General features: G+C 47.8%; 1 protein-coding gene across 7 annotated transcripts; it reads right to left on the bottom strand.

Annotated features, from left to right (window-relative positions):
* Nucleotides 1-229: 229 nt before the first annotated feature.
* LOC134033521 (LIM and calponin homology domains-containing protein 1-like) lies at nt 230-20,935 on the bottom strand. Of its 7 annotated transcripts, XM_062477708.1 has the most exons (32): nt 20,489-20,932; nt 16,582-16,652; nt 16,347-16,416; nt 16,052-16,158; nt 15,920-15,950; nt 15,516-15,626; nt 14,701-14,825; nt 14,422-14,492; nt 13,635-13,824; nt 13,113-13,376; nt 12,264-12,602; nt 11,785-12,054; nt 10,496-10,753; nt 9,374-9,874; nt 8,760-9,101; nt 7,962-8,324; nt 7,400-7,438; nt 6,718-6,847; nt 6,475-6,632; nt 5,841-6,307; nt 5,590-5,807; nt 5,170-5,481; nt 4,934-5,045; nt 4,770-4,795; nt 4,422-4,535; nt 4,141-4,233; nt 3,765-4,035; nt 3,591-3,684; nt 3,155-3,223; nt 2,758-2,866; nt 2,431-2,533; nt 230-2,118 (listed from the first exon to the last, which is right to left on the bottom strand). In XM_062477708.1, exons 1-32 carry the CDS (start codon nt 20,618-20,620, stop codon nt 2,093-2,095), a joined length of 5,586 nt encoding a protein of 1,861 aa, XP_062333692.1. In that variant the 5' UTR covers nt 20,621-20,932; the 3' UTR covers nt 230-2,092. The 7 variants fall into 7 exon arrangements, with proteins under 7 accessions (XP_062333692.1, XP_062333691.1, XP_062333689.1 ...); XM_062477707.1 differs by having other exon boundaries at nt 4,934-5,042; nt 5,590-6,307; nt 20,489-20,933; XM_062477705.1 differs by having other exon boundaries at nt 5,590-6,307.
* Nucleotides 20,936-21,009: the final 74 nt, after the last annotated feature.

Here is a 21,009-nt window from a genome sequence, read left to right as displayed (position 1 = left end):
CGGCTGATGGGGATTGTTTGACCTCAGTTATAGTTTCTTGGCATTAAACATCGTTTTTAACAGTTCAGTATGACTGTACTTGTGCACTTTAAAAGGCATCTAAAATGCAAGTCCTCAAAATGTGTCTGCCCTTTTTCACAGACAGCTTACCTTCCAAGTATACCCATTATATTAGATCTGCAAACAAAATAATGGACACATACCAGAGAATACATGGCCAACAGATGGGTGAGATGTTAAAGGTTGAAAATATTTTATTGACAAACACTTGCTATAAAAGCCATGAAACCTTCCAGTTCAACAATTCATGTAGTTGTAGTGGTCAATATGGAACTACAGATCTAGAATTAATTCTCATCTCTAATCCATCTCTGAAGCAGTTGGGAAAGAAAGAGGAATTGTGCCTGGATTCATGGTTTGGAGCCGGCATCCCCCAACACAACCCTATTCAGTCAAAACAATTATCTTATCTCATAGTAACGTGAATCTCTCTGCTCCTCTTCCCTCCCCTCATTGGCTCCTCATAGACACTGATGTAAAACCAGTTGTGGAGCAGAGTCAGGAAGTAGCAGTTCTTATTGGTTTCTTGCAAAGGCAGGGAAGAGAAGAACCAATCAGATGAACAAGAGGGGCTGAGATGGCAACTATGCGTCTGGTTGTCTTTCATCTGGCCATGCTGGTGGATACATTTTTGACAAAAGGGATACATCCTTTCTGCTTCTAGTGTAGTGCTGCACTTTGCGCTCTCTCTCTCTCTCTCTCTCTCTCTCTCTCTCTCTCTCTCTCTCTCTCTCTCTCTCTCTCTCTCTCTCTCTCTCTCTCTCTCTCTCTCTCTCTCTCTCTCTCTCTCTCTCTCTCTCTCTCTCTCTCTCTCTCTCTCTCTCTCTCTCTCTCTCTTCTCTTCTCTTTCTCTCTCTCTCTCTCTCTCTCTCTCTCTCTCTCTCTCTCTCTCTCTCTCTCTCTCTCTCTCTCTCTCACACACACACACACACAAACTGTGCAGTGCCCAGCTCAGTCCAATTTTTTCCACTCAAAAATATCTAGTAACATTTATGGGGAACACTTATTTAGAATGTTAGAGAGAGAGTAGCTCTCGATTTCCCCTTGTGTGCCAGCTCCCCATTCCTTAAGGCACTGACTTGATTACACTACTATCTAAAGACGTGTAAACACAACATGAAATAAGTGTTTTAAAAGAAACAATTCCATGCATTCCCGTTCTTACTATAATACATTACAAAGATTATAAATTCTCCAGCCCTGTTGTGCTAGTGTTTGCTGTCTAAACATTTCAAAATGACGATGGTGAATCGAATGAAGATGTTAGATAAAAAATGTTATCAAGAAGTCAGCGATTCCACAAGGCCGTCAGTTAAGCCCAGCTCTGAGCAACACTATGTCACCTGACACACAGGTCACACACAAACACAACAAGTTATATTGGTTTCACATTCATGCATAATTGTAACCAAACAAACAAACAATAAAACAAGTACAGATAAAAGTACGATGATTAAGGCATTACGATGGTCAAGCTACTATTTTGCTTTGCAGAGAGACTGGAGATGGTTTCTGAGCTGGCATGCTAGGGGTTAATGAATAGCCGTACATTCACTTTGTACTCTTGTCAAAGACACTCGTGGGCCATCTAAAGACATCAGCATTAGACAGTAGCATGAAGAGTTAAAGTGTGTGCTCGTCATAGTTCTGTAGATGAGTTTTGATTGTGCTTTAGTATTGCTTAGCATTGTGGACAAACCCACACAGTCAGGTCTGTCAGGTTGGTGCAGTCATATAAAATACTGTGCTACTGGTATAGAAATAACTGTGTGCGTGTGTGTTTGTGCGTGTGTGTTTGTGCATGTGTGTGTGTTTTCAACGTTGCCACCCAGCTTCTGTCCCCAGACCTGTGTGCATTTCCTTTTGACATGAAAATTCCAGAAAGTTGAGTATTCCAGAATGTTCCAGGATAATCTTAGGACTACATTTCAGATTCTGTGGAATAAGTCCAATGCTCCAATCAAAATGGAGATGGTCAGGACTTGTCCAATCAAAGCCATTCTATGTTGCTATAGCTCCATCACCTAGGCTATCATAGCGTGGTGGGATGACCTGCCGCTGAAAGAAAACAGAAAACATTCAGATGTCATGAAGTAAAAGCAACCACTTTACACATGGACAGTTCAATAACATGTGAGAGGATCCAATGTGTCCCATTGGAGTTATATGTACATTTCAAAACATAACTGGCCTAAACAACATAAAGAATCTGGTTTTATGAACATGAGTGCACGACCTTGAGGAAGTCAGAACAAACATGGTAGAAAGATTTACGACAATTATGATGAATGAATACTGTGGCGTAGCTAAAAACAGTAGTTTGGTGTGTGTGTTTGTGTGTATGAGTGTGTGTGTGTGTGTGTATCATACCACAGGAGGTTATGTAGCACTCATGACAGTTCAGGACCCCATTCCGTATCCTCACGTCTGTCCCAGCCCTGGTCGTCCCCAGCTGTCCTTCACACACCCCACACTGAGAGGGAGAGGGAGGGAGAGAGGTGCAGACAGGGGCGAGAGGGGAGGAAAAGGGGGAGGTAGAAGGGAGAGAGGGGAGGTACAGGGGTGAGAGAGAGAAAGGGGGAGAAGGGTGAGGAGAGAGATCATTTTATCATGAACAATTACGGTCCAATGTATATGTGTGTGTGAAAGTGTGTGAGTGTGAGTGTGTGTGTGTGTGAGAGTGTGTGTGTTGAGTACCTTAAAGCACTGGATGTGGAAGAAGAGTCCCAGTGTGTCGATGATCATGGCAGCTCCCTTCCCCAGTGTCAGAGAGCAACCAGAGCACAGCTTCTTCCCACTCACACATCTGCACTCACACAAACACACACCACGTGCACACACACGCACACACACGCGCGCACACACACACACACACACACAGACAGACACATACGGGTGAGGGAAATTCAAATAATTATCTGTAACCATTTGTTGTTTGCATATTTATCTATATTTAACAGCTCATAGGACACATCCACCCCAATAACAACACAACAGAGACAGTCCATAGCATATTAAATCAGTGTCTGCATGTGTGTGATGTAATACATTTAAAGCTTGTGTGTGTGTGTTCGTGTGTGTGTCTGTGTCGTACCTGCTTGATAAGGTAGGCTGTGGTGATGACGACGGTGAGTGTGTTCCTACAATGTCATGAGAACCAGACCTGTGGACATACAGCAAGCCCATACAGGACATTCACACTGGCCCTCTGCTACAACTCAAGCAGCGTCAACTCCATGAAGCATGCTACAGGGATATGATCAAGCATGTGGAGTCGATACAATCAGATCATTAATCAAAGTAGTATGTTTCCACATTTTGGCAGTACAAGCAGAGAGACGTGTGTGTGTGTGTCAGTGGGGGGAATGTTATACTTCTAATGTAGCTGCAAGGGGTAAATCAGTGTTGGGCTGTGGAACACAAGTACATCCACAAATATGCTTGCACACACACACACACACACACACACACACACACACACACACACAAATGCATACAAACATGCACACTGCACACACACAGACACACACCTCTTAACTGTACTGGGCTGAATAATCTGTGCGTTGCGGTCCAGAGATGAGGTTTTCCACAATTCCTGTTTTCTTTCATTTTCCCACGATGCATCTGCAGATATAAAACATGTTTGGTAACTCAAGGAAATCAGTATGTGCGTGTGTGTGTGTATGCGAGTGTGTGTATTTTACCTTGGACAAAGCGTAGTTGGGACACCCCATGCTGGTCCTCGCTCATCATTGGAACTCTTTGGTTGTTTTGCTGTGTGATATCTCTTGCTTCTATCTCTAGGTCTGGCTGATCCAGTGTGATCGTCGCCACCTTGTGGCTGACCGCTGTAGCAGCATTTGTTTTTGTCAGAGAGTCCTGCTGAGCAGACGAGATTGCTTCTACCTGACTGGGCTGTTTTGACAGAGTGGACAGATTAAGAGGTGCCGCAGTCTCCTCAAGTATCTGTCGCTCCTGAAAAACAGACATACGCACGTGTAAATATAGTTTGCTTTATCCTACGGATTGCTTTGTACAAGAACAGCCTTGTGCTCGTAATGTGTTCAAGGTTGTGCGTACCTCTTCGTTGTGTCTCCTCTCATCCTCCTCCACCTCCCTCTGCGCTCTCTCCCACTCCTCCTTCAACTTCCCCTGCTCTCGCTGGTACTGCTCCTGGAATGACAGACAGATTACAGACACACACACACGCGCCATGCTCACATACAGACATACATACATACACACACACTACGGACACACTAACACGTACGTACACGCAAACACACACGCTCACACATACAACACACACAGCCGCGCTCACAAACATACACACACAATGCTAACACACACTCCCTGAGTACCTGTAGGAGACGCTCTTGTTCTTGCTGCCACCTCTCCTGGCGTTTGCGCTCCTCATTGGGGTCCCAGACCCAGTGATTAACACGCTTAGCCAAGTTCAACATGGGGGTCTCAATCTACCCAGCCCAGACATAGACACACATACACACACACACACACACACACACAGACACACACACACACACACACACAGAGGAGAAGAACACACAGGGAAAGGACAGAAGGAGAGGAGGGATGAGAGGACAGGTGTTCTACGACTATTGGACAAGTCTGGAAAAGGAAAGGTAAAGTTGTGGCACAAAGGAAACTCCAATCACACAGATGGACTGAGGGATAACAGAGCTACTCACAGTCACGTTGCTTTCCTCAAGTCCTTCTGTGGATTAAACACACACACAGAGAATACTTGTTTTAAATAATAGTAAATAATAAAGTAAATGACAGAAGAAAAGGACATGTTAGGGACTTATGTGAAACAGCCAAAAGATGGGCATTCTGGGTAATGTAGTTTTACCTGTCACTGTGGGTGAATAGGTCTGCTGGTAGCTAAAGGGTGCAGAACCAGATAACACTTCCTTCTGTTCCCCCTCTTGCTGCAGTAACAGCCCCATGGTGCCATTGATCTGCTGAATAGTGAATAGTCAACAGTCAATTGAGAAAATGATAAATGTATTTATGGATCAATCAATAAACATCTATTCATTGGTAAATTATTCAATCGTAAACCATAAACATTGTTATTTATCAAACCTGTGTGTTGCTAGATAGATTAGAGGGGTATGGCTCCATGTATGTCTGGCTGAGCTCTGTCACAATAGTTGTCGTAACGATGCAGTTCCTCCCACCAATTAGGGAGCTGATGGCCGATGAACCAGAGGTCGTCGTTGCCACCAGTTCTGGTTGCTGTGGAGTCAACGTTTCATTTGCTGTCTGATTGGCTGTAGCTTGTTGAGTGGGAGGAGCTTTGCTCCCCTCAGGTGAGTGAAGAGGAGCGGAGGGGAGGAGGGGCACGGACATGCCCTCCTCAACACTCTTTCCATTCACATGAACCAACCCTTCCACCTGTGACGTACACACAATTAGGCGACAGAATAAAAACAGCGGGAAAAAGTCAGGACATGCAGTTGTGCTGCGTGACAATGATGTTGTTATGGTTGACGCTGGTCTCACCTTGACTGCTTTATGTCCAGTCTGAATGTGTTTTGGTTGGCTGTAGGGCTTGGCTGTGAGCAGGGGCATGGGTCGAGACGGTGGAGGTCCGGAAGAGGCTGAAGAGAGACGGGTGTGTCCACAGGGCTGAGGCTGAGCGTGCAGTGACGGAGGCTGAGTGTGTTGGGGTTTAGGCTGTGCGTGTTGGGTGTGAGCTTGTGTTGGCTGAGGCTGGGGCTGTGCGTGTTGGGTGTGAGCTTGTGGGGGCTGAGGCTGGTGTTGTACTTCAGGGTGAGCTTGCTTGGGGGTCGGTTCGGGCTTTCGAGGCTCGGTGTGTGCGTGCCGGGTTTGAGGTTCAGCGTTCTGGGTTTGTGTGTGTGGGACAGTGGGAGGGTCACTGGGTGCCGGGGGACTGGATAAGACGGCAGCTGAGGCACATTCCTGTGTTCTAGGATCGTTCTTCTCTGCTTCCTGCTTTTGTTCCGGTTTGGACTGGTTTTCCTGTCCGTTTCTTGCCACTCTCTGTTCCTGGTCAACAGTCGTGTGAGCTGGCTTGATCTTCAGGTCGGGTTTGGTCGAGTCCGGTTGGTAGTCCAGACCAATTCTAGGGAGTTTCAGGCTGTCCAGTGTCGCGTCACTGATGGTGAACCGCAGAGCGTAGCGCTGCAGAACCATAGCAGCTTCCTCCGGAGTCTCTGCCCTCCTGTACGCCTCACACAACTCTGCCTCCCTACGCTCCCTGCGGAATGCAAATAAGGAAAGAGAGAGAAAGAGAGATAGTAATGACTGTGAGGACAGGTTTAAAGAAACGTTTGAAGGAATAACCAAGAAACAGGACTTAGTATCTAGCTGATGAGCGGCATGCCACGTTCTCTCTCTCTCTTTCTCTCCCTCGTCACTCCGTACTTCTCCTCTACGATCTCCCGGTAGGTCTTGATGCTCTTCCTCTTGTGGGCGTCCATGCCCTCCTCCTTCATCCTCTTCTCCATCCTCTTCCTCTCCTCCTCCTTCCTGATCAGCTCCTGAGAGGCGCTCCGCCTGCGGTTCTTCCAGCGAGCCAGGTCCTGTTCGAGGGGTCATAGTTCAAGAGTCAGGACCAGGGTCAATCAACGTGCAACCACGTGACTCTCTGATGTGTCTCTGTCTTACGTCTCGCCAGTGGTCCTCCTCCTCGAGGTTGTGATTGTACTGCTCCTGCATGCGCTCGTATCGCGATTGGCCCAAAGGCTGAACGTGCTCGCCCTCCTCCTCGCTGCGCATGTCACTCATGCTCATGCTCCTGAAGAGGACACAGGAAACAGGAAGTGTCAACATAGGCTTCCTCATGACCAAACTAGCATGCACTCGCACAATTCTGGTTCTCTGTGTTTCTCCAGACCCCCCTCCATTTACAATCAAAACAATTGAATCAACTTACCCAAATTTGATCAAGTTTCATTCAGATTAATTAGATAAATTACAAAGCCAATATATAATTAAGGAGGAAGTCGGAATAAAAAGAGCTGTGCATGCAAAAAAACTGTAAACAAGGTTAGTCTGTAACCAAGCGGGCCGTTGTAGCGGTTAGCTGTGAATAGATAAATGCATAGGACGTTAGCGTTGGCATTGGAGCAGACCACAAGGCGAAATGAGGCAAAACAATAGGCAAGAGCAATCAGTCAGCATGCAGGTGTTTGGTAGTCCTCCAGTGCACATGTCAAGCATGCATCTGTTTTGTATGTGTGTGTCTGATTGTTTGTTTATGTAAGCATTGAGGCCAGAGAGTGTGTGTTGTGTGCGTGTGCCACAACACAGCAACTTATCAAAGTTTTCACTCAGGGAACAGACTTACTCTGAGTCCTCAGTCACATTAGCAACTCGCCGACTCATCCTGTAATCGATACACACATAGGAATGAGAGAGAGAACAAGAGAGGGGAGGGTGAATGTTGGGGACAGTGGTGGTGGGTTGGGTTTCAGCAGATCAGAAGGAAGGATTTCATTGTAACACACGTAGTGTTGCACAACAACTTCTTGTATATTTCCTGTATTGGGAGACCGTATCAAGTCCAGTCAAGGCAGGTTAACATTAACAGTATCTCCCTCCTTTTCTTCTGTCATTCATGCTCCCTTGCAGATCTGACAGACTGTCATAGTACAACAGTCATAGTATAATAGTGGGGGCCTAGTTTTGAACCGATCCACCTGCTTGTCAGATCTGTGAGGAAGAGAAAAGGAGAGGAAGGGGACTGGCAGTCTGGGTGAACAACAATGACATACAGACATGGGCAGAAGCTGACTTCACATGATAAAACAAATATATATGATTTTAGTTGAAAGAACCCTTCATGTTTTGAAAGTGTGATTGTGTGTGTTTGTGTGTGTGTGGGGGGGGGGCTTCGTGAAGTCTCTCACATCATGGGGGGTAGGTCATCATCCTCCAGCCAGGAGGGTCTTCTCCATGGGAGGTCTCCCCCCTCCCTCCCCCTGTCCTGACTCCTCTCCTTACCCCTCTCCCGGTCTACCTCTTTCAGCCCACAGCTGATCTGGGCAGGGGGAGGAGTGGGAGGAGGAGTGAGGGTGGGGGCCGGGGGCGAGAGGGGGACAGAGGGGTTTGGGGGACCTGAGACAGAGGTTCTGGGGAGGGTCTCTTCTCTCCCTGGTTCCTCCCCCTGGACTCCCCCTTCCATCTCCCTCTCCCCCAACCCGGGACCCTTCCTCAATAGGGCTTTGAAGGGCGGCGCTTGTTGAGGTGCCGTTGCCCCAGAAACAATGCTGCTGAGAGAGTGAGCCAAGGATGTAAATGAGGGGCGGGGTCAAACTAGGAAGTTAGACACCGACTAGACCAAACCAGGCCAAACACATGAAGCAACGTTAAACTAAACCAGACTGGGACCAGAGCAAGCCAGTCCAGATCAACCAGAACCAAACTACATCATGCAACCCAATGCAGAGATAAATACAATCATTCCAAGAGTTCTTTTGAAACCAGACCAACAAATAAACAAAGACCACAGTCTGTTAGTCTTTCTAACTGACAAGATGAATAGTGACAAGCCAGAACCACATTTGCACGTCTTCATCGCAACTATGAATTAGTCATTCAGAAATAAACAAGCTTTGCCGTCTGTACACACACAAAGCAAAACTCCTACAATAGTCAAGTCAACATACACCTTACGACCACGGCACACACATGCCAGAAACCTCTACCTGTCCTTGGAGGCCATGTCTGTGGGGTTACGTTTGCGGGAGAGGTAGTTTTGACCAGACGCAGGGGGTTGTTTGAGTTTGACTGATCCAGGTACAGGCAGAAAGAGGTTAAATGACTGGCCAACCCCCCCCTTCACAGACTTTTGGTTCGCTCTGGTCCTCCGAGCCATCATGTCATCCTTCTCCAGGTCTGGAACTGGCCCATCTTCATCATACTCATCATCCTCATTCTCATCATCGTCCCACTCGCACTGAGGGGTAGCCCTGACGACTGTTGCCGTGTCAACAGGTGGTTGAAGTGTGTCCATGGGGACATTAGGTTGATGTTGTCGTGGTTGGGCTCTGAAGAAAAACCTGTAGCTTTAGAATACCCTCCAGGATACACAGGCACATTGACACAATGTAACAAATGCTAAGATCGACCAGGCAAACCCCATGCAGGGTGTCCTCAGAGATAGCAACAGTAGGAGGGAGTCTAAAAATACCACAAACACAAACATGTATGGACACACACACACCAAATATTGTTAGTGACCTCAACTCACACTTAGTGACAACTGCACGTGCATGTTAGAAACCTCTCCTGACAGCTGGCACACCAAAACTCCGCCCACCTCTCCTTCTGCTTCCTATTCTTCTCCTCATGGACTTCCTTCCTGTTCCGGGGACAGGCATCAGTGACTACTTCCTGAGTGGAGCGTTTGGAAGCCGGCAGAGGCAAGAAGCGGTTAAAGGTTGCTGTGGCAACACCGGACTTATGGAACACCCCAGTCCTCCTTGCCATCATGTCGTCCTTGTGGACATCCGGGACCCTCTCTTCTTCTTCTTCTTCATCATCCTCCTCTTCCTCCTCCTCTTCATCCATCCTTCTCCCATACTGAGCAAGGCGAGCTTCCATAACTGCAGGAGTGGGAGGGGCTTCTGCGACTCTGGGTGTGAGGCAGGTGCTGGGGGGAGGGGCTTCTGCGACTCTGGGTGTGAGGCAGGCGCTGGGGGGAGGGGCTTCTGCGACTCTGGGTGTGAGGCAGGCGCTGGGGGGAGGGGCTTCTGCGACTCTGGGTGTGAGGCAGGTGCTGGGGGGAGGGGCCGGGGCAGGGTCAGCTCCACGAAACCGGCTGTGATGTCATCCACCACAAGTGGGAGAAGAGAGAGTAACCATGACAATGAGACAGCAACACTCCCGGGTCCTTACACACACAGGTGCAGACGCACACACACAGGTGCAGACACACACACACACACACAGGTGCAGACGCACACACACACACAGGTGCAGGCAGACCCATGCAGAAAGCTGTCCAAGGAATGTTCATTGAGTGCCTTGTTTGAGTGAGTAAGTGATCATGTGAGACGATGTGTGAGTGAGTGAGTGAGTGTGCCTGTGAGTGTGAGTGTGTGTGAGTGTGAGAGAGAGTGTGTGTGTGTGTAAGTGTGAGAGAGAGTGTGTATGTGTGTGTGCATTTTGCAGTACATCCCACTTTAATCACACATAATCATACGCAACAAGCCATGTCTAAAACATCTTTACAAATAAATTTGTCCCAAAGTACCAAACAACACCTCAGGTTTTATCCCTGCCAGTGCACACAAAGGCAAGGTTGAAAACAGTGAGACATGTCTAAGTTTGACAATCACATATTTAGCCCGGTCAAGCTAAATATAGCCTGGTATGGTCCTGTTCTACAGCTAACCTGGAGCTAACCTGGCTTTTGTCCCGGTTCTGTCCTGGGCCATACCTGTGTGCCCGCTCGGTAAGCGGGGAGCCCATACCAATGGTGGGCATGGCCACCGTAGCCTTGGCCAGCATTCGCTTTAGCAACTCAGACTCCTCCCCCTGCCCTGAAGGGATGGTGCTTATTGGCTGCTGCAGCTCCGTCACACCCCCAAAGGTCACGACCTTACTACGACCCTGCCCCGCCGTCGCTGTGGCAGGGACCGGGCTTCCGGACCCTTTCTCCAGACACGCCTTACACAAAGGGGCGGGGCTAGGTTCACTGCACACATGCAGGCACACACACACACACGCATACACACACACGCATACACACACACCAGACATACACAAACAGGAGAAAGAAAGAGGACATAAAAAAGGAAAAGGAGGGAAATATTTGTTTGGAAACAAGACAAGAGTATGTGAGTCAACTGTAATGATGATCAGAAGGAGATAATGAATACATGTAGCATGAAAAGCTTGATGGAGAGGAAAAATGGAGGAGGATAGATGGATAGAAGGAAGTATGGAGAGAAAGGAGAGAAAAGTAGGAGCGATGTCATCTTAACAAAGGAATGCAAGCGCACACACTCGCACACATGCACACGCAAATGCATACACTGTCTCTCTTGAACACAGGTAGCTTAGCATTTCCTTGGTAACTGCTGCCATGGTAAAAGCTCTCCTATGACCAATGACATCAGAGCAGAGTGGACAAACAAAGCCAACCCAGAGCTCAGAGCCAACACAGGCCACACACAAACTCAAACACACACACACACGCATACTCAAACACACACACACACACGCATACTCAAACACACACACACGCATACTCAAACACACAGCTCACTTCAGCACCAGTTCCCTTCATTAAACCCAGGCCCATTAGAAAGAAAGAGGGGTAAGTAGAGAGAGAGAGAGAGAAAGAGAGAGAAAGAGAGAGAAAGAGAGAGAAAGAGAGAAAGAGAGAGAAAGAGAGAGAAAGAGAGAAAGAGAGAGAAATAGAGAGAAAGAGAGAGAAAAAGAGAGAAAGAGAGAGAAAGAGAGAGAAAGAGAGCGAAAGAGAGAGAGAGAGAGAAAGAGAGAGAAAGAGAGAGAAAGAGACAAAGCAATAGAAGATGCTAAGTGCCAGATTCACCCAACTTCCTCAGGCTCAAACTAGACCACAGGAATCAGAATACAAAGTTCTTGGTGTGAGAGCGATAGAATATACACTCTTGCAGAGACACATACAACAGCAATGCAAGATACACATCACTCTGAGTGACTGGGCTTGTGTGTGTGTGTGTGTGTGTACGTGACAAGCACCTGGGTTCAGCCATTCTCAGTCTCTCCCACTTCTCCAGATCGGACTGGGTCATGGGGGCGGGAACAAAGCTCATTGGTCCGTCCCTGTGTGGGCGTGCCCTATTTTGGGCCCGCCTATGGGCCAGGTCATCCTTATGCTTATTGGGTATCGTCTTAACATCTCCCCCCTCTCCCTCGCCCTCTTCGTTTTCCTCCTCCTCGCGCCGAGGGGCGGAGTTGAGGAACGGGTTGTCTCTGCGCGTGATGATGTCAGGCACTGCCTCCCTGTCACTGTCCAATCACAGAGTCGGTACGGAGCAAACATGCCCAACACAAACATCGACGCACACGCAACACACACCCCGAAACCCAAAGACGCGCATCAGCAGACCACCCAGAGAGAAAGACAACAGGAGACAAGGTGAACATCAAAGGAAAAAGGAGGAATGAAAGGATTAAATGTGAAGAAACACATAAACATACACCTGCACACTCCTAACCTGATCTCCCTCTCCTGCAGGGCCTGCTGGGACGCCCTGCGGATGTCTTCCCAGCGCTCCCGATCCTTCCTGCTGCACGCTGGCGGCGGGACGAACTGGTGCACCCTGGGAGCTGTGGCGGTCCGGGGGGCGCGGCGCGAGGCCAGGTCGTCCCTTTGCACGTCCGGAACCTTCCTCCCCGCTCCTCCTGGCCCCGCCCCCGGCCCCTTCCCCTCACCGTCAGACGAGGAGTCCCAGTCCGCCTTGTGGTTTGTAAGGAACTCGTTGTCGCAACGGAGGATGATGCTCGGCGACTGTGACCTCACTTCCTGTTCCTCCAAGGCAGGCGGTTTAGGGATGCTGGAGACGGGTTGGCATGGTAACACAGGAGTTAACGTTTCCATGGTGCCGTGCTCTTTCGGGAGTGTAGGCAGTGGTTGCCAATTGTGCGGTTAGCGGCCAAACACAAACACACACACCTGTAAGTCTGAACACACACACACACTACTGGGGAACCGAAGCCAACTCTAGCCTCCAGTAATAGAGGCTGCCTCACATTTACAGCTCATCTATGGTATTAGAAACTCTGCCTCGATGAACAGCACACAGCATGTCATTCCAAACAAGCTACCTCCAAAGCACTATCTATCTACAAATATTCAGCAACCAATGAAAAAGAAAACACCAAGACTGGTTAACCAATCAGAAGCCACAGTCTTCAAAAAAGGCATTGTGCCCACGGAAAAACAATCATGCCTGTTAGTCGGAAACCAACACAACACAACATCCCTTCTGAAACAACCGAATGCAACTCGTTAAATTGCGTGTACTGCAACGCAGTGATGCCAAAAGTTCTCCGCTGGCCCTGACCTTGAATAGCGGACGGCGGCTGGCAGGACCTTTATCCCCGCCTTCTCAAGCATCTGCAGGCGCCGCTGCTTCCCCCCTGCTTCCTGGTTCCGCCCCTCCTCTTCCTGTGTATGCCCCTCCTCCTCATGTGACCCCGCCCCCTGGTCTACTCCATTCTCTGGAGCCCAGGTGACAGTCTTGAGGGTTTTGGCACGAGGTCCAGCCGGTCTCTTAAATCGCCCCACCCCTAACCCCTGACCACCCTCTACAATTGGGTCAGGGCGGCTGGGGGAGGGGCGAGGTCATGGGGTCGTAGGGTGGAACGCAACGTCAGAAGTCAGAGATGGAAGTTGGATATCGGTCATTTGTAAGTGAATATTGGTTTATGGGAAAGGGTTGTAGTTTGTAGGACAAATCATTGTAGGACAAATCATTAATGGTGCCTAGTCTGGTCTGACAAACTAGGCACTGACTGGTTGGTTATGAGTCGGTTCTTGAGCGTGTGTATGTGGGGAGAGGGGCAGTGGAGGGTGTGGTCACTACCTCCTCTGCTCTCCGTCCTCGGCGTGTACTTTACGCCGTGGCGTGGGGACGTAGGCGGTGGCGTTGGCCCGGTTTGGCAGGAACTGGTTGAAGGGGACGGAGCTGCGTGATTCGCCGCTGCCGGCCGTGCGCCGCGCCAACATGTCGTCCCTTCGCACGTCCGGCTTCCTGTTGTCAACTTCCGAGTCACCTGAGGTCAGGGAGGAGGAGGGGTTGGAGAGGGGAGGGGGGATAGGCAGAGACAGAGAAATAAGAGAGGGCACGAGATAGAGTTGGAAAAAGGAGAGACTCAAAACAAATTCTATTCATTTTTTCATTTAGCAGACGCTTTTATCCAAAGCATCTGTATCCAAATCTATTCCAATCCAAATCCTTGGATCATTGGATCACAAATCGTTGTCTAGCATGTCCTTTGGTCCTGACACAAAGCTGCATCCTACTCACAAGTCATTAACACACAAACAGGATGCCTTTGGCCTCTTCTTTCCTGTACCCCACAGACACACACACACACACACAGCAGGATGTTGATCTGAACAGTACTGAAATGCTCTCACACTAAGTTTCAAAGCCCAATATCTTTAGGGACCGTTACTCAGACAGCTGCAACCGTTGCCACTCACTCACACACCCACACACACAGCTGTTGTCTATAACAGATAGTTGGCCGGCCGTGTCATCAGACATCGTTCCCAGTGTCCTTCACAGTACACACTGTCAACTTATTTAATACAGCACACAGGGTCTTTATACATGGCATGTATGTAAGTTCTCAGAGAAACCTTACCATCACTGTTGCCCCGATTTGCCACATCAGGAGAAGGGCTGTGTTGGGAACGTGAGCCAAAAGAATCCAAGCTGTCAATCAAGAATTGTGAAAAGAATATAACATTTGCTTTCGTTTTGCTTTTCGTTTTCATTTAATTTGTGTTTATGTAACTATAATGATTTATTGTATCTGTATCAGTGGCTCTGTGTTTTTACGGTCTAAGTGTGTGTGTGTGTGTCAGTGTGTGTGTGCATGCATGTGGATGTACGTGTGTGTGCATGTGTGTGTGGGTCTCACCTGTCTAGAGAGTCGTCACGGGCGTGACGGGGAGGAGAGAGAGAGTCGCTCCTCTCCGAGTCCCAGCAGTCATAACCACTGTCCCTCACACTGCGTCTGGTGCAGTCTCCTGCTTCCTCACACTCCTGCAACACACATGCACGCACAAACATACACACAGACACAACAGCACAGAAAAAAGAGAAAACATTTCCATGAACAATAAAAACAGTCAAACACTGTGAACTAAGAACTGTAGATGTCTAAATTGAGAGTGAGAAAGAAAGTCCCTTGAACAATGTAATTTGGATAACCAGGGAAAGGTCATGAGGGAATAAGTTAAGTTAACTCTATTACAAGAATGAGTGAGAGATACCTCCTGTGTGGTCATGGTATCCCCAGAGACTCCAGGAGAGAGAGATGTAGGAAAAAGAGCTACAGCAAATCCAAACAATATCTAGATGGTTAAGTCCCAGATTGATTCTCTCTATCCCCTATTCTTTTCTGAGATTTCCCTGCAGGTCTCTATTTTCCTCTCTCTGTGGTCTCCCAGTCCCAAACGACGACACACATACACAAGCAGACAGTTCCTGTTGTGAAAGCTGAGATGTGTGCGTGTGGTTTAGGTTCTCCCATCCCTTAGTATCTGAGATCTTTCCTGCCCCCCCCCACCCCAACTCCACCCCCACCCCAGCCACAAACAAAGAGAGGAAGCTGTCTAAGCCCACTCCATGACCGTCTGTGTCTCTGTGTGTGTGTGTGTGTGTGTGTGTGTGTGTGTGTGTGTGTGTGTGTGTACACAGTATGTACATTGTCACATATGTGTGTCCACCTACCGTCCTCATGTGTGAAAGCAGTCCCTCAAACTCCTTAATGTTCAGCGTGGGTCCGTTGTAAGTGGCATTGCCACTAGCTGCCTTGCCCAGCCAGAGCACTGTAATCAACACCTGGTGGAGGGAGGGAGGGAGGGAGAGAAGGAGGGAGAGAAGGAGGGAGAGAAGGAGGGAGAGAAGGAGGGAGAGAAGGAGGGAGAGAAGGAGGGAGAGAATGAGGGAGACAAGGAGTGACAAAGACATTTACCACAGTGGCCACAAGAATCCCTGCAACCAACACAGTTCTATATACAGTATGTGCATTCCTTGTTGGATTATTTGTTGTTCAGACAGAGAGAGAGAGAGAGAGAGAGAGCAATAGAGAAAGAAAGGAGAAAGAGAGCAAAGCAGGACACAAAAACACTTACATTCTTCAGTTTTCTGCTGCAGTCTGAGTCCCTGTAGAGAACAAGATGCCAAGATGGCAAGAGAGTGTCCGTATCACTTTCATGTCGAAAAAACACAAGACCACCACGGACACACACACACATACATCTTACTTCAAGTTGGCACGTATGGAGGTGTCCTGCAGGTCTCCAGGGTCAAACAGCTGAGAGCCTTTCAGGCCCAGCTCCTCACAGCCCTTCAGGAACACAGACAGGTTGTCCTGGGGGAGGAAAGGAGAGAGAGGGGTAGAGGGGGTCCAGCGGTTATGTAATCCAGGTCTTACCTGTGGTCAGTCGTGATAAGGTCTGAAAAGTATTTTTGCATTGCTGTTGTGGTTTTGCGGTGGAATTGCTTGTGAAGTAGTACGATATAGTATTGTGAAAGTACTATTTTAGTATTGGTACTCACTAGTCCTGCAATAGGTGTGGGAAGTCTGTTGATCTTCTTGACGAGTCCTGGTTTGATAGAACTCAGTAGCCTGGATGGACAAGAGTCAAAGAGAGGAGTCATACTCACTGACTCAGTGAGTCACAGAAAGGATAGCAGTCAGGAAATCAGTTAACAATGAGAAATCTATGAATTGGTTCTTATGAATGGTCTGTTTTCTTCAGTGATTGAACTGGAAGTGATGTGTGGGACTCACTCGCACAGCAGGATCCCGTTTTCCAGTCCGCCCCGAAAATCTTTGTCTCCAAAACTCCGCCCAGTCACCGCCTGGAGATAAAATGGAAACAACAAACTTCTGGCTCAATTATTTCATCCAGCAGCACTGGGATAATTAGGAGAAAGGGCAGGAGGGAGTAGATGGAGGAATTAATTCAAACAATTCAACAAAATACTACACAGGTAAATAACCCACACCAACATCTCACGCCCTCAAAACTAATCTCCATCTCTAATTTCAACCCACAATTTACTGCGCAAAAACACAAATGCAGATTGTTAGAATTCAAAGATGTCTGTGAGGGCATGTAAACAGTACAGGAAACAAGTATAGCTGTAGATTTCTCCCTCCACAAGTATGTTGTAGAATGTTCCTAAATACTTGAACAATATGCCCCCAAAATACAACCATGTTTGTCCATAAGAAATACTAATTATTAATAAAACAATCTCAAAAACATTTAAACCATGTATTTTGCCCTTACAAATTAACAATCTGAATGATATAAAGGAGATGGCAGTGATTATGATTATTATAATAAGATACTGCTAAATCTATGGATGATAAAACATCCCGTTCTATCTTTTCCAAACACAACGCAGACACGGACTCACACACGCACACAAACACACTCTCAGAATGTGTAGTAGGTGTGTCATCAGCGGTCAGAAACAGAAAGGATGTGAGATTTGATTATTGTCCTTCCTGGACAATAATGGATTAACCAAGATTATTCCCAGATCCTCGTTGTTGCTTTCTGAATACAGACACACACACACACACATCACTATCTCTCTCACATACACACACACACACCACACACCTCATCCTATCTCTCTTTTTTTCTCTCCTTCTCACACACACATCCAGACACATAAAGCCGTCCACACACTGTGAACTGTGAGGCATCTGACAGTGAACATGAATGATAATGATGTTATGACAGAGAACACAGGCCAAATATCACATTTAATCCACGTTTAATATCTCTCCCTACTCACACACCCACCACACACACACACACACACACACACACACACACACACACACACACACACACACACACACACACACACACACACACACACACACACACACACACACCTCCTGGCACAAAGCATGTTTCTCAGGGTGAGACTACAGACCCTCTGAAACATTTACTGCGTGGCCATACATAATTTACTAAGCAGAATGCAGCCCAAGAGCAGCAGTCTACAATCTGTGATGCTTGTGTGTGTGTGAGAGAGAGGGAGAGAGAAACAGAGAAAAGAAGGATGTGGAGTGGAAGCTGTTTCTCTAATCCAAATGTTGCAAAATACTACAGTACACACACACGACACACACACACATTGGTAGATTTAGAATCCAGTGTAGGATGAGAGACAGCGCCAGATCTCGATGAGCCACGTCTCGAGTGAGGACCTGTAAAAAGTTGTGTGTGTGTGCATGAGTGAGCATTCCAGCGTGTTACATAAAGAAACAACCACAGGCCTTGAGGGTATTTCAGTGACAGTCGCCAGTAATTTGACCGTCTGAACATAGCCCTCCCTAGCCCCACTTCAGTAGATCATTCTGCTCAGTCTGAGAGAATGGCAGCAGCAGATACCATTTAAACCCTGTGGGGCAAGAAGAGGGGGGGGGGGCAGAAGTAGGCCAGAGTACCTTCCACCATTAGAGACACAGACTGAGAGAGAGATTTTGACCTTAAAAATATCTTCATTGGGCAGTCAAAACTGCCAGCCAGCCACCAGTTACATCACAACAACCATTTTGGATCATCAGCAGTCTACACTACGATCTCTCTCTCTCTCTCTCTCTCTCTCTCTCTCTCTCTCTCTCTCTCTCTCTCTCTCTCTCTCTCTCTCTCTCTCTCTCTCTCTCTCTCTCTCTCTCGACCTTTGCAACAGCATGTGTATTTAGCGGGATAAAGTGAAGGATTCGGATTATATACACACCGACACAAACACACACACACTTAACAGCTGGATGTCTTTGGACATCACATCTACTTGAATACTGAATGCTAGGCTACATCTCAACTACATGTTCTCTGACAAAATAGACTCAGATTCACACACCTCATGGGGTACTTCCTGTTCAGGTCATGTGATGAATGATATATGACTGATTGGTGGACTGGCCCCTAGAGACAGTGAAACATTATAGGTTACCAGTGTTATGTTCCCATGGTGACTAGTGTCACCCTACCTAGGCGTGTCCGAAGAATATTCAAGCAATGTTAAACCCAAATGACACATGGTAGCGCACGTATGCTCTATCATGCTCATGCACACCCCCGCCTGCGTACATACATGCACACACACACACACGCACAGGCATACATCCCTCATGAAGACCACTGATGTCACTTACTCAACTTAAATGATGCAGTCACACACTCTTTCACTTTCACACACACACACACACACACACACACACACACACTAAAGATGTAGCATGGAGCTTGGGGTATATAACCCTGAATCATCCCACCTGTGACTGGGTTTATATATAACTCACTGAAAATAGAGTCAGCTGGACTAGCCTAGAAATAACCAGCCAGAATCAGGAAGGAGGGAGGAAGAATGAGGGAGGGGAGAACAAGAGGAAAATGTAAGGAGACAAGAGGATGAGAAATGAATTGTGTGAAATGCAGGAAGATAATAAAGTTGAGAAAGAGAGATTCAGAGAGAAAAAGACAAGACAAAATACAGAAAGGAGAGATGTTGACCATTTATAAAATACAGAGATGGGGTTGTCTCTCTCAGGACAGACAAACTAGAGAAATGTGTGTGTCTGTGTGTGCCTTCTAACAGCTGAAGGCTGGGCTGAGAGTGGGTAGTGATTGATTGTTTTCTGTGAAAGCCAAGCACATCTGAGAGAGCTGGTAAAGGGGACCAACTACACTACTGGAACATCAATGTTAGCTGACTGCGCATTAACGTGTAATGGATTTGTAAGACCGTGTCTACACAGCATATGTATGTGTGTGTTGTGTATGTATGCGTGTTTGAAAGAGAAAGATGGAGAAAGCACGCATTTCAGGACACCATGCCTACTTTAGATTTGAGATGCTACTGTTTAACACGTGCGAAACAGAAAACAAAAATTAGGTCAAATAAGAGCGCTTCACTGATTATCCCACAACGTCCCCACCGTGACCGCGACCCCTTGAAGCTCCCGTTGGAGCGAGCGCAGTTTGGATGCTCTGGGGATATAAAGCTAAACACGATTCTAGTTAATCGTATCACCCGTTCTCAATGTAGCATCTCGTGCGTGAATACTGGCCTCGTTTCATAACCATGGCAACCGGAATTCCCTTCGCCACAATCGCCTGAAAGTGGGCGTTTCTGTGGTGCAGGGGAAAATTAACTGATATATTCGTCGTAAACAGTATTACACAAAAACGGTGCACCTACGCACACGGACGCGCGCCAAGCACTGTAGCTGCAGTTCTAGAACATTCAAGCCCTTCCACGATATGCTGCACTGCACATAACAGACAGAAGGGCATTCGAACCTCCTTGGAACCTTAGGATATCCCATGGTTGGACGCCATGCGCGAATAGAACTAACTCGCAGTACACACACACACATAGGCTTACACACACACACACAAACACACACACACACACATTCCACCACGCAGCAGAAACCCTGTCCCGCATTGTCCAGCGGCGCGGAAATCCGACACCCAGAGGCTGCAGTGACAATTGCGTCCCCCAACAGGTGACGATATAATACCTTATTTATAGACCATGTCGATCCATTTCTCGCAGCGTGAACGAAACAACGCGCGGCGATGCTGGCCACTTGGGGCCAAGTAGGCTATCATGTTATCTGTTTCCTAAGTTTTATCTTGAGAGAAGCTATCCAACTCACTCACCTCAATCCATTTCTGCGCCTCTATACAGGCAGGCTCGGGATGGCTCTGTTCGGGATGTTTCGGCGCCGGTGCAGGCTCATGTTCATCCCCGGTGGAATTTGAACATTCACGCTCCCCTACGGGACTAGCCATATCTGTTTACCCTGACCAGCAAGCGTTGGTTGTGGCTGGAAATCCTAGGTTTATGACAGATGACTGCAATAATACCCGCGTTCGCGTTCGTTCCGCTGTTCAGCAAAATCCGTTATCCTCCTTTCGGTTTACCGTAAATTCGCAGGAGAGCGCGCAGCAAAGTGCGTCTTCGATCTGCTTGAGAGAGGAGAGAACTCTCGCGACTCCCACAACGCAATACGAACCAACCGCTAAAAATAACAACCCGAACCGGCCAGCCCGAGACAGACTGCCACCCAACAGCCGCTACCGCGTGCCCGCCAGGACACGGGAAAGCGCAGGAAAGAATTCGGACGGGGGAGAGAGTGTGCTTTATTACAAAAGGTGGCCCGTTATTTTAGCTGCGTGAC

Source organism: Osmerus eperlanus, chromosome 14 (assembly GCF_963692335.1).
Source record: "Osmerus eperlanus chromosome 14, fOsmEpe2.1, whole genome shotgun sequence".
Lineage (NCBI taxonomy): Eukaryota > Metazoa > Chordata > Actinopteri > Osmeriformes > Osmeridae > Osmerus > Osmerus eperlanus.
The sequence above is the reverse complement of the archived record's forward strand: the minus strand, read 5'-3'. Positions and strand labels throughout refer to the sequence as shown.

What these genes read in the sequence shown, in the direction of transcription:
- LOC134033521 (XM_062477705.1), bottom strand. Translation starts at nt 20,620, where the DNA reads ATGGCTAGTCCCGTAGGGGAGCGTGAATGTTCAAATTCCACCGGGGAT. An exon ending in CGTGACGACTCTCTAGACAG is followed by an intron (nt 14,493 to 14,700) that starts GTGAGACCCACA and finishes CTTGATTGACAG; the next exon opens with CTTGGATTCTTTTGGCTCAC. An exon ending in GTGCTACATAACCTCCTGTG is followed by an intron (nt 2,119 to 2,430) that starts GTATGATACACA and finishes GTTTTCTTTCAG; the next exon opens with CGGCAGGTCATCCCACCACG.